This window comes from Oryza brachyantha, chromosome 2 (assembly GCF_000231095.2).
Source record: "Oryza brachyantha chromosome 2, ObraRS2, whole genome shotgun sequence".
NCBI classification, from domain to species: domain Eukaryota; kingdom Viridiplantae; phylum Streptophyta; class Magnoliopsida; order Poales; family Poaceae; genus Oryza; species Oryza brachyantha.
The window spans coordinates 26,051,890-26,065,500 of NC_023164.2; the positions used below are offsets into that span (position 1 = coordinate 26,051,890).

Here is a 13,611-nt window from a genome sequence, read left to right on the forward strand (position 1 = left end):
AGCAGCCCAACCAGCGGGAGCCCCACCCCCTATTTCTCTCTCCTCCCCGTCCTCCTCCTCCGCTTCTCCTCCCGTCCCCTCCGACCCCTCGCCTCGCCTCGCACCTCCTCCTCCTCTTCTTCTTCTCTCTCCCTCTCGCTCTCTTGTCGGCAGCAAGAGGGAAGGGCGGAGGAGGGGGGCGCGCGATGGCGGCGTCGATGGCGTCGCCGCGGGGGCGGTCGATCCGGGAGACGGTGCTGGAGACGGTGGCGGCGTACCACCACCAGCAGAGGATGAGGCGCAAGTTCAGGAAGAGCCTCTCCTACGCCGGGGAGCTCTCCTCGGCGGGGGGCGCGCGCGGGGAGGGCGGGATGATGGGCCCCTCCTCGTCGGCGTCCACCACCTCGCTCTGCGGGCCCGACGAGGACGACGAGCCCTTCTGGGAGGAGGAGGAGGGCACCGTCGAGCTCGTGCAGCTCGGGGCCAACCGGGCTAAGAACGTGCTCATCCTCATGAGCGACACCGGCGGCGGCCACCGCGCCTCCGCGGAGGCCATCAAGGACGCCTTCCGCATCGAGTTCGGCGACGACTACCGGGTGCGCCCCCCTTCTTCTCCTCGCGATTTTTGTTGCTGCCGTCTCGTGTTGCGTGAAATCGACATGGTAGCGTAGCGTAGGCTGGAATCCGCCCATTGGCACACCGGGGTTTTGATTTGTGGTTGGGGATTGGTGCTGTGGCAGGTCTTTGTCAAGGATCTGTGCAAGGATCACGCGGGGTGGCCGCTGAACAACATGGAGAGCTCGTACAAGTTCATGGTGAAGCATGTGCAGCTCTGGAAGGTGGCCTTCCACACCACGTCGCCTAGATGGGTCCATTGCTTCTACCTCGCCGCCCTCGCCTCATTCTATGCCAAGTACGCCGGATCCTTCGCTCTATTTCACGGTTCCGAATTTATTTAGTTCTTACCACGTTTCTTTGTTTCCCTGAGCTTTGGGATCATAAACGATTCAGTGCCGATTTGTGGTTTTTCGTAGTTTCGATTTACTGTTTCTTTGCTGGTCCCTTGGTTTGGTAATCGCTAATCTAATTCTAGATTTTTGTAATGGACAGCCGTTTTGTCATTATCGACTAGGCTTATATTTATAATGATAGGTATTAGCCCGTGATGTTACAGCGTTAGTTTTTATAGTGCCAATTCTTGAGTGCAATCTTCAAATTGTGATGTTTTCTTTGACTAGGGATGCTAAAATATCTGTTCTGAACCCATCATCATCACATTGTGTGAGTAGCTTGCTTGAAATGCAAACATGGTAATAGTGAGCCGAGATATTCAGCCATGTGGATCTGTTGGACCCATAGAGGGTTAAAGACAGTACCAGAATGCATTTCGAGAATTAAATTTGTGCCCTGTGCATCTACCAAACATGCGAGTCGAGAACGACCTGTATGCTTTCAGAATTGCCCGTCTGTCCTTGCATAAATTTGTTTCCAGGTCATGATCCACATATTATATTATACACCATAATAGCACATGCAAACTGCTTATTTGTTGGATCGAGTCAGCTGTCTAATTTCATGCTTTAGCAATCATTGCCAACCAATTGACAGTATAATCAATTTAATATGCACGCTCAAGTTTTGGATATATTCTGAAGCTACTATTGATTATATATTTTAATTGTGTTCTATGATCTAAATTGCTTAGCAAGGCCTCAAACTAATGTAAAGCAGTTCGTTTATAGAACTAACCTGTGGATCCACAATTTTAGCTCACCAATCCATTCTGCGTTAGACATTTTCTTTACATCAAGAGGGTACACGTAACACCTTTCCTGAATGCTGAATAGCTTATTGTTTGTGGGTGAAGGAAGGTTGAGGCTGGACTCAAGAAGTACAAGCCAGATATTATAATTAGTGTCCACCCCCTCATGCAACACATTCCTCTATGGGTACTCAAATGGCAAGGGCTACAAAATAGAGTGGTCTTCGTCACTGTCATCACAGACCTCAACACTTGCCACCCTACATGGTACGTGGAGATTATCCATAAGAATAGACCTTGTTTATCTTCTTGTGGAAAACACTTTTCTATTGAAATCTCTGAATTAATCTTCCAAAAAAATATTACAGGTTCCATGCTGATGTCAATAGATGTTACTGCCCATCAGAAGAAGTTGCGAAGAGAGCAGCACTGGATGACCTACAACCTTCTCAAATCCGTGTGTTTGGTCTTCCGATTCGACCATCATTCTGCCGGGCAGTTCTTGTTAAGGTATGCACTCCTTATTTCACTTCAGGTCTGTTATTTCTATGCCCAGCTATTTTTTTAATTCTATATTTGATCTTTCAAATGGTAGATATTCAGTAAAGGTATTTTATCTGATTTTTCAGAATGTGTAGGTTCATTTGTAATATTTATCTTTTTTATTTCACATGCTTAATGAATGCACTTACCATGGATTGTGCTCTGATTAATTACAATCACATATACGAAGAATTGCTTTAGGTTTAGGACAGGCCTCGACTATATTTTCAAGGAGAAAGGATAAATCTATGACACTATCCATGGCTGTACAAGGATAAATTTGATGCAAATGTGTATTCCTCATTTCCACTTCCCTATCCACTCAAGTGTTTCATTTTTTTTAAAACCAACTCACCAGGATGATTTGAGGAAGGAACTTGAATTGGATCCTGAACTGCCAGCAGTATTGCTGATGGGAGGTGGAGAGGGCATGGGTCCTGTCAAGAAGACTGCAAGAGCTCTTGGGGAGTCGTTATTTGACAAGGAGCTTGGAAAACCAATTGGGCAGCTGATTGTCATTTGTGGTCGGAACAAAACATTGAGCGCCTCATTGCAAGCTCTTGAATGGAAAATACCAATAAAGGTATATAATCAAAACATGCATTTATAATAATTCTTGTATATGTGTTCTACAATGCTCTTTACTTGTAGTAGAACTAATCTAGACCGTTTATTTTTTCTAATCCAATGGATCGGATCTATTTATATTACCACATAAATTACTGGTGGTAGAATATTCTTTTTCTACTGGTAATACAATTCTAAATCAATGGCCGCAATGTTTGTACCAATGATAATACTGGTAGTAGAATACTATTAGTAGAGAGCACTGCAGCCAAGCTTATTCTTGTAAGATGCAGGCTGCTTATTCTCCTATGTTGAAACACTTGGTCCTTATCCATTGTATTTTTTAACAAAAGGTTAGGGGATTTGAGACCCAGATGGAGAAATGGATGGGGGCTTGTGACTGCATTATAACAAAGGTATATCCATGATGTTCTTTGATTGTTGGGCAAGTTGTTTCCTATGAAAATCTTGCATTATTTAACCTTTTTCTCCGTTTTTATTTGTTTCAACAGGCTGGACCAGGTACCATCGCTGAAGCCTTGATTAGGGGGTTGCCTATCATCCTTAATGACTTCATACCTGGACAGGTTAGGGTCTACTGACTTTCCACAGTTGTCAGTTATTATAAAAGAACAGATCAATATGACATGAGGGGCATACCTATGTTTTATATGGTTATTGTCTTATGGACCTTTTCCCCTATTCAAAAAGGGGAGACCTTATGAAATTTTGCTGGTTTTATGCGCAAAATAAAAAATGTGTGTGTCTGTGTGTTTAAAACTTATCTTTAGCTTCAGCAAAATTAATTCTATGCAGTGCACAGAATAAATGAATTTCAATCAAGTGCAATCTACGGCATGTAGCAGTTGTATCATTATACAAAGGTTAAGGGGTTGTGTCTACATCCGGAAACATCATCTAATGTAAGTTTGTTCTGCATGGCAGGAAGTTGGCAATGTCCCTTATGTTGTGGACAACGGTGCTGGTGTCTTCTCCAAAAGTTCCAGGGAAACTGCTAAACTTGTTGCCCGCTGGTTTGGTCCAGATTCTGATGAACTGAAGAGGATGTCAGAAAATGCATTGAAATTGGCTCAGCCAGAAGCGGTGTTTGATATTGTCAGAGACATCCATGAGCTATCTCGGGAGCAAGGGGTGATCTCACAGATATCCAGTTCCTTGACATCATCCTTTTTCATACCATCGCCAGAAACCACACCTATACAACTTATGTGAAAAATCTGTGAATAGCTAGAACTGCATTCTTTGACTTGTGAAATTTGCCTTTGTCCTAAAATGTCCTGAAAAGTGTAAAAATGGTGTCAAGCGATTTAGCAGGTCTGTTTCATCTCTCCCATGGCGTTGGGATTGGATAAGCAGGATTTCCACTGCTTTCAGTGGGTGGTTGCTCATGGTAGTTATGGGCTTGTTTGACTGACAGCTGCTCCTGTGTAATATGGTGCTCATATTCAGTTTGTTGTTAAAATCATTCGTTCACATGATTCTTTATCCCTGTCGCCCATTACTAGGCGGGGCTAGTGATGCCATCAAACTACAAACAGTTTTGTGGATTGAAAGTTTAAACCTCTTGAATCTTGACTAGTGGTTATGTTGTCTATTCATGTAAGGATCCGTCGTGACTGTAAAGTGTAAGATACAATCGTGACTGTCAATTGTGCTGGTGAAAATCTTGTGTCTGCTGGAGGACAGTGAGTGATCTATATACTGGCAATTCTTACTCCTTGGAGGAGCTAATTCTGGCCTGTAACAAGCAAGGGAGTGATTATTTGGAATTTTTCAACGTTCTGTGAATGATAAATGATTTGTAAATAGAACTTTTTATAAACGTATTTTAGTTATCTAGAAACCAATGCTGGAATATAAATTTCAGTGAAAAAAACTTAAAATCAACTCTAAATTTGAGACAAGATACCAGTGGCTGTTAGGTTGATTAGTTTAGCAGTGCTAAAAAATAATTTATGGTTAAAACTTCTATATATATATACTCTATCAACTTAAATGCTGATATAAGAAATAAACTACGATAAAAATCCATATATTTAACTTTAAAGTTATATTTAAAAATTTATAAAACGATGGGGACGAGTGAGTTTTTTCAGTATATCGCTCCTGCTCAGCCGTAGGGGGCAAAAACAAAGCCAGATCCTGCGAACCAAACGGACGGGTCGTGCATCTCCATCTCCAACTCGGAGCCGAGAAACAACGACCGAGAGAGACCAAGACAAGTGCGAGGGGCCGGGACGTTGTCATTTGTCAATCACAATGATGGCGAGCCACCCTTTTTACGACAAAAAGGCCATGGTGCACGACACCTACACAAATAACACAAAGGAAAAAACCCTTTTCCTGGCACCTGATGATGACGAATGAATCATCATCGGTGATGCATTCCTCTTCTCTGCCATCTTTGTTACTGTACTAAACACTCTGCCAAGTCGCCATTCTCTTCGCCTAAATCCAAACAAAAACTACCAAAGTTGTGTTCTTTCCCATTTAAGGATGAAAGAATGATTATATGATTTTTTATATTTATTTAATGATATAAATAATGAAATGAGATACTATGGTAACATTTTATATATAAACTTAAAGCACGCACTGTCTTTATGATAAAGGATACGTGTCAAATAGTTTGAAATCATACGCGTAAAAAACAAAGAAAAGACTAAAAACATATCTTTTCGCTTCTTGCTTATACAACAAAATTTAAATTTTCAATAAGTTGATTTTAGGGTAATTTTTTTTATCAAAGTTTATTTTTCAATCCCGATTTTTAAATTACTATGAATATATATATATATATAATTTTTATTTACAAATTATTTTTTGTTTGCTAATACGCCGTTTTATTTTTTCACGCAATCACCCCAAGAAAAACTACGGAGAAGAAAACGGAAAAAAACGACCGAGCTGCTAGGAGAACACCAGATCCAGATGTTGCTGTCAGAAAAAAAACCGTGTGGGCTGCTGACTGTTTTACAGTATACAGTATGACAGCATCAGGCACCGGAAAAAATAAATTCGATTTAAGATTCGGATCTGGGGGCCAAGAGGGGGAAGCGTATCAAACACGGGATCACGTGATCAATTTGCTAGTGGCCGTAATTTCGTGCAGCTCTCTCGCATCTGACATTTGGACAATTTTTACGTGGCCCCAGCGCGCATCTGGAAACTGCCAGGCCATCACGCCAGACGACGGTGCAGCAAACTGGACCGTGCCAGATTAGTTTCGCCCTATCGCACGATTACAACTACGACCGACCGCTCTACCAATCATTAATCAGGCTACAACTAGTAATTACTTGCTCCGATAAAATTTATTTGTTGTTTAGAATAAAATTTGATTAATTTATAAAATCCTGAATATTAATAATATTTTTAATACTTAGGTTAAATACAAAGACAAGTCATATACATAAATTCTTCTCTAAAAATACTTTTATAAAATCGTAAACTTGTTATATAATAAAATTTATTTTAACATAAAATCATTTGTCAAAATTTTAAAAGTTTAATTAAATTTTGTTCTAAGTGATATTTTTTTGTGACCAGAGGGATAGTAAGTAATTAGGTGGTTTTTGAGATGGTTAGGATCGAATGATTATCTGAATTTGTGATACTACTATTTGAGGCTGTAGATGAATAGTTGTACTACTAATAAATTGACAATTTTCTTGAGAGATCACAGGAGCAACTTGTGTATATAATTCATCTAAGAAAAAGTAGGGAGCCTTACTAAGCTAAGATGTTTTTTTTGTCATTTTTGAAAAATATTTTGAGATAAGAAAAATTTTAGTGTAACATTCTGGTACTCTAAGATACGTTATATCTCAAATTACTAAATGATGATAAATAAATAACCCAAAAAGTTCAAAACCAGTTTAATTTTCGCAGGTTTGATTGCTAAACTGCACTTTGAATCATGTACCATCTTCCCCTATCGTTGTCATTGCATCATTTCCTACCGAATTTTTACATGCTAAATTTTGCTACAACATCATCCACACTTGGGTTGGAGACTTGGAGTCATCGTCGTCTCTAACTACTCTACACAATAAGCTCCCTCTGCAGCTCTACTATTTACAAGGAAAAAATAAGAGAAAAAATATTAAGGCAAAAAAAAAAAATGTCGCAGCCACCAAACCACGCGTAGGCTGCAAGTGGGGCCCGCGCGTCAGAGAGAGAGAGGGAGGGGGGGAGGGGGGGGGGGGGAGCTACGGCGTGGCGCCCCAGAGCACCTCGGCGAGCACGGTGGCCTCCTCCGCCGGCGACACGGCCGCCTCCCGCACGCGCCGCAGGATCTCCAGCTTGGCCGCGCGCTTCTCCCGTTGGCTCAGCCCCTCGCCGACCTCCACCTGCACGGCGAACCGCGCCACTGCGCTGACGAACGGGCGGGGCGACGAGAGCGCCGCGTCGTCGTCGTCCTCCCGCCGCCACCCGAGGATCCCGGCGAAGAAGATGGCGCCTTTGATGATCCCCTCTGATTTCTCCTGCTGGGAGGAGTAGGAGTCGTAGGTCTCCGGGAATGAGCCGCCGCTGAGGTCGGAGCGCTGGAGGCAGAGGAGGCGCTTGACGAGGCCCTCGGCGAGCAGCGCGTCGACGATCTCCTTGCGGCCGTAGTAGCCGACGCGGAGGGCGAACTCCAGCGCGAGCGCGCGGATGCGTGGGTCGGGAGAGCAGAGCAGCGCGACGAGCCTGGGGAGCTCGCCGCGCGCGTGGAGCTCGTCCACGAGCGGGCTGCGGATGGCGGCCACGAGCCCGTTCAGCGCGCGCAGCGGCGCCGGCGAGCCGGACGCGGAGGCGACGAGGGCGCCGATGGCGCGGCCCATCAGCACCGGCCCGACGAACACGTCCTTGTTGAATCGCACCAGCGCGAGCACCGCCGCCGCGCAGCCGTCGCCCACGGCCGGGTCCCCGAGCCTCGCCTCCACGGCGGCGAACACGCCGTGCTGCAGCAGCGCGCGCTGGAGCCTAGGTTCGAACCGCCCGACGGACATCAGCCGCGCCTCGAGCGCCCTGAGCCGCGCGCGCGGGCCATCCGCGGCACCGTCGGACCGCAGCGCGGCGACGAGCCGCGCCACGTTCTCCCGGTCGATCCACGCCTGGATCTCGCCGGCGACGCCGCCAGCCGCGCGCGCGATCCCTCTCCTCGCCTTGCACCGGCGACACCTCGCCCGCAAGAACCCAACAACCCCACCGCCCCCACCCTCCCCACCCCCCCTAGCAAACCGAACCGACCACGCGAGCGCTCCAACCCGAGCGAGCAGCCGCCGCAGCGTCCCAAGATCGGGGTCGCCGGCGAGGAGATCGTCGGCGCTGGCCTCCAGCGCAAGAAGCGCGTGCAGGGCGGGGCCTTCTTCGTCGTCGCCGCCGCCGCCGGCGGCCTCCACCCTCCGCGCGGCGTCGCGCAGCGCTCGAAGCACCCTGAGGAAGTCGTCCTCCTCCTCCATGGGGACGGAGGAGAAGGGAGGGAGCAGGAGACGGGGAGAGGCTTCGTTTTATCTCGTCGCTCGCGGTAAAAAAAAAAAAAAAGCGCGAAGGCGAAGAAATCACCGGGAGAGATTTTTTTACGGCGACCAGAGCAGCGGTAGAACTGCGGATCGGATCGGATCGATCGATCGGATGGTACTGTAGTGTACTTTCGACTGGGTGACGACTCGCCCACCATCACTGACCGGTCGCCGCCGCCGCCTCGGCCAGCGCGGCTAGGTACTCGCCGCAGGCCGAATGATTTCAGTTGACTCGCACCTCGGACGCGGCACGTTTCACGTTCAGGATTCAGCTAATCATAGTAGTAATGTTTTTGTTGGTGCTTAAAATTTAAACATTTTAATCTTAATTTGAAGTTAATTTTAAAGTTTTTTTTATCAAAGTTTATTTTTAAACCTTTGACTTTTAGATCGTTAAAAATACATATATAAAATTTTTATTCATAATTTGTTGTTTGTAAATATGTTAGTTAAGATTTTTTTTTCATAAAATATCTAAACAATCACCCTTGCGGACGGAGTAATGGATTGATTTTTTTCGCAAAGTTGATTTTTAGAGGTATGATTGACTATTTTATTTAAAAATTAAAGAATTTATTAATTATTTTGTTATGGCGTATTATAACATTACACAAACTTTTAGTTGGATTTACAAATTTTCTTATCTATAAAAAATTAGATAAAACAAACCATCAAACATAATAGCATAAAAAAACCGGAGTTAAACGTGTATGATACCAACTTCGTTCGTCTTAAACTAACAAACTTGTTATTGGATTAGATATAGATAAGGAGATATATCACCATAGTAGTATATATGACCTTTGACTTGTGAATTTCTGTTTCGAAAATTACGGTTTCTGTTTTAAAGTTGACTTCACGCAATGTTTATCGCGTGCCTCTCTCTACCTGCAGTGTTAAACTGTTTTATTAATGCCGGGCGTACAATTAAAATCACAGTACACCCTGGGCATTGTCCTGTCACGAGATTAAAACAAAAGATCAAGCGAACACATCAAACACATTCACTGGCGACGGCATATACGGATCTCGACGGAGGAATATTTGAATATGTCGCTCGTTTTATGCCGTTTTTTTCGCATATGCGCCGCAGCTGCTCCCCGAAAACGACGCACCGTTTATCAGAGCACGAGCCCTTGCGGAATCGTTTACCTGAGCTCATTGGCTACCGTGGTTAACTCATTTCGTGCTACGACCATGTATGCGAATCCAGTTGACCATGCTCGACTGACAAAATATAGTTTTTTGTTTTATTTTTTTAATACTTCAAAACATATTTTTATTTTGTATATTTACATATCTATAACCAACGGCCTTTATGACGGTTTTCTTTTAAATAAAGAGACACCCCTTGTTAGACATTCGCTGGGAGAGTTATAAAAGCGATGATGAATTTCGCAGATGATTCCTTTGTCACCCTCTGCTAGGATGTTTTCTGTTTAGCAAAGGGGCTGACTACAAAACTATTATAGCATGAATTTTTGCAGCTATGTCTATTTCCGTCCTTACATACAGATGCAAGGAAGCTGCCAACAAAATTAGGATGGTACAAATTTCAGAACGAATACCCTTGCCACATTTATAGAGGGTTAAGGGGACCGTGTGCAAAATTAACACCATATCATCTATCCCTGTTAAGTTACCTGAACAGACTATGAAACGTTAAAAGAACACCATCTGGGAGTTTTTTTTTTCTTTCAAAAAATGCCTTCTCAGAAGGTGTTGGTATATACCCGTACATTCATGAAATGAAAATATATTTTTGTAAATATTGAAAAAAGAAAAATACATGTCAACCAAGATGGGCTGGAAGCCAACGGGCTGCCAATAGATCATGGGGTGGGATGGGCCGCGAATGTTATTCGGGCCAATATTGGGCTGGGCTGGGCTGGTCCGGCCCAGCACGCTCTCACACTCCACCACTCGTCATCCGCTACGCTTCTCCCCCAAAACCCTATGCAGTGGAGGAGGTGATCCCCCAGTTCCCGCCGCCGCCGCCGCCGCCATGGCGCTCCGCCGCATCAACCTCAGGAAGAAGCCGCTGCTCCTCCCTTCACGCCCCTTCTCTTCCTCATCCAACCCTCCCTTCCCTCCTCCCCCGCCACCGCCCAACGACGGCGTCGACGGCGCCCCCCATCCCCGCTCCTCTCCCGCCGCCCCCAAGCCCGGGGAGGGGCACAGCAGCCCCACGGCCTCTCTCTTCCAGGACATCCGCGAGCGGCTCCGGTCCACCCCCTCGCAGCCGTCGTCGCGATGGATCCCGACCAGCCCGCCGCCCCGCCCCTCCGGGCACGCCCCGCCGACGACCTCCTTCGACGACATCCGCCGCAGGCTCGAGTCCTACCGCGACTCCATCGACACGAGGGGCGCCGCTCCTTGGGCCTCTCCCGACGGCGGCGCCCCCTCCTTGCACGACCTGATGAGGGGCAGGTCCGCCCCGACCTCTCCTCAGGCCCCCGCCGCCGGGGGGAAGACTACCAACTTCGAATCCATCGTAGAGAGCTTGAAAAATTTCACCCCTACACGGCAGCCGCAACAGCGGAGGCAGCCTCATTCGCCAACGCCGTTCATGTCCCCCGTTCCTAACAGCATCTTCGGGAAGGAGCTTGGGGAGAGAGGGAGAAAGGCGGAAGGCGAGGAGGGCTCTGTCATTGAGCTTAAGAGGGAATACAGCTACGAAGAGCTCGGGAAGAAGCTCGGCCAACTGCGACCGTCCGGCGGAGTGAAGGAATTCTCGCTTCAGGAGCTGCAGGGAAGAATCTCCAAGCTGTCGGAGTTGGACATGGAAAATGACACGCTGTTCGGCGGGGAATACGGGGAATTCCGGCAGACCCTCCGCAACCTGCAGAAGAGAACAGAGGAGCAAAATAGGAAGATGAGATCAAGTAATCTCGTTGGCATATGCCTGCTTGGTTAACCTTAACCTCTTCGCTTGTTGTGTTATGATCAAACTGATATGTGCATCTGTTGGCGTCTTATTGGTTGGGAGCAGTGCAGGGACTGCCATTTATTGCAAACATTGGTGGGGAGACAACGCCGCAATACTTGCAGCATCCTCCACAGGAGGAGTTACTGGAGAGGGTGAGATTGGCAATTTGCCGTTCCGCTTCTTTCTTTTGGTTACCGGTTTGACTGGCTGCCGCTTTATCTTCAGTATTTCCATCCGGACCACATGTCATCAGAGGAGAAGATGAAGTTGGAGCTCCAGAGGGTGAGGGACGAGTTTAAGATGTCAGAAAATGACTGCGGTTCTGCGCGAGTTCAAAGTGAATATGACCCCTCCCTTCCTGAATTAACTGCAATTTGATAACTGTCTGTTGCTAAATATGTGCTCAGAAGTTAGTGACAATATCCATTGCTTTTACACAAATAAGATATGATACAGCACCCACAATGTCATCCTTACTTTATCGTGTCCCTTACCACCATATCATCCTCTTCATTTCTTTTCATGCCTTTTGTTCAAGGGTGCACAAAACACAGGGAAAAATGAGTTGTTTGTACGGAAGTAGAACGCATGGACTTGTCAACATCACACGCTAGCATAATAAACTAACGTTGTTGACATGGTTGGTTTGGTTGATTGTTTGCATGTCATTCCCTCTTTCGTAATTATTCTTTTGATGGGAGAGGAACGTTACCATTGTTTTGATATCAATATTGGTGTTTTAGGAGATACCGAAAGATGAACTTTGCTTGAGTAGAATAATCAGAAAAAGAAGTCATGCTGCTGATGGATTATTTTTTCTTGAAGTATCGAGTCATTTTGGTTTGATTATTGTCAGCACAAGTTTTTGGCCTTATTAACTGAATTCACTATACCATTTGCTCAGAAGGTTGTGCAGTTTTTCGTATACAAAGTCGGGTGATCTTTTTTGATGTTTAGAGCTGTAGGAGGATTCATACTACATGCATACATGAAAATAAATGCCTTGTAGCTCTGTGGAGCTCTTCTTGGAAGTTTTGATCACCACAATAAGCTTTTACTTTTAACATGAGAGCTGTCATTTATCTACTTTATATGAATCTTGAGGCAGTTTCAATATAATTTTTCCATGTTGGCGTGGTATATTGGCTTTTCAGCCTTTAGCATATGTTATGCATGTCACTGATATGCCCATCTTCATTTTGCAGTTGCGCAATTGACTGTAAAAATCAAGCATTTGTCAGCTGTTCTACACAAAAAGGTGAAGACAACCTTGAATTATTCTTCTACATCATGATGATGTACCTTGAATTATACAGTGTTGATACTTTTGGAATTTTGTAAACATGTCTATGAAGTAACACGCCGGGTTTGTGATGGCAGGATAAACATTCCAGAAAGGGACTTCAGGATATGGTCCAAAGGAGGAAGAAGTACCTCAAGTACTTGCGTAGAACTGACTGGGACTCGTACTGTCTTGTCCTGTCGAAGCTGGGGCTTCGCGATGTACCAGAGTACAAAGCTCCTGATTATAAGAGCAAGTCCACCAGTAAAGCAAAATCTAAGAAGAGCAAGAGCAAGAACAAGAGAAAGACGAAAGCATAAAACTGTAACCAAGATCTTCCCCTCTCCCTCCCTGTGGGCCTTGAACTGCATGGGCAGACTATCGATCGAAAATACTCGAAATGACTCGATCTAGCCTCTCTGTGTTGTATTTTTAATCTTTTGGTAATAACCACAGACTGTTAATCTTTTTTTTGGTAGCAACATTTTCTTATTTTTTTCATGCGGAAGGTGCAGCCATCCTGTAATAGCAACATGTTTTCTTTTATAGATTTTGCTTCTGACCTCACATTCTACTTCCAGGGAGATGGTATTTTGGAACATGCAGGATGCCAATACCTTATTTTATTCATTTGTGTTCAATGTCTTGTGTGAACAGCATTCTGCCATTCTGGGTGACATCACACAAGTAAATAAATATGATGACAGTTGGACCTGCAAAAACCATGAGGTAAGAGCAAGTTGAACAGTATAGCTAATTGCTAGCTCCAATTTATCTATAGTTAATCTAATAATCAATTCATACAATAGTTATCTATAAAATATTAATACATGGTCTTACATGTTATACACACACTGTGTCTTGGAGCACGTGCTGTAGCTAGCTACAAATTAGTAGATCTCCTATCTTCTCTCTTATCTCTTTAAAATATGTTTATAGTTAGCTTATAGCCTCCTATTGTACCTGCTCTAGAGCAGAGTGAATCGATATCATCACATTTAGACCAAAAACCATGAGATAA

At 45.0% G+C, this 13,611-nt stretch overlaps 2 protein-coding genes across 2 annotated transcripts; both read left to right on the forward strand.

Annotated features, from left to right (window-relative positions):
- On the forward strand, positions 1-4,334 carry LOC102704776 (probable monogalactosyldiacylglycerol synthase 3, chloroplastic). Its single transcript, XM_006648003.3, has 8 exons — positions 1-575; positions 720-892; positions 1,847-2,008; positions 2,110-2,251; positions 2,643-2,867; positions 3,205-3,267; positions 3,364-3,438; positions 3,797-4,334. Exons 1-8 carry the CDS (start codon positions 186-188, stop codon positions 4,082-4,084), a joined length of 1,518 nt encoding a protein of 505 aa, XP_006648066.3. The 5' UTR covers positions 1-185; the 3' UTR covers positions 4,085-4,334.
- A 6,011-nt stretch (positions 4,335-10,345) lies between these two features.
- On the forward strand, positions 10,346-13,231 carry LOC102709254. The gene is made up of 5 exons (XM_006649074.3): positions 10,346-11,264; positions 11,372-11,460; positions 11,534-11,645; positions 12,514-12,566; positions 12,689-13,231. Exons 1-5 carry the CDS (start codon positions 10,385-10,387, stop codon positions 12,908-12,910), a joined length of 1,356 nt encoding a protein of 451 aa, XP_006649137.2. The 5' UTR covers positions 10,346-10,384; the 3' UTR covers positions 12,911-13,231.
- Positions 13,232-13,611: the final 380 nt, after the last annotated feature.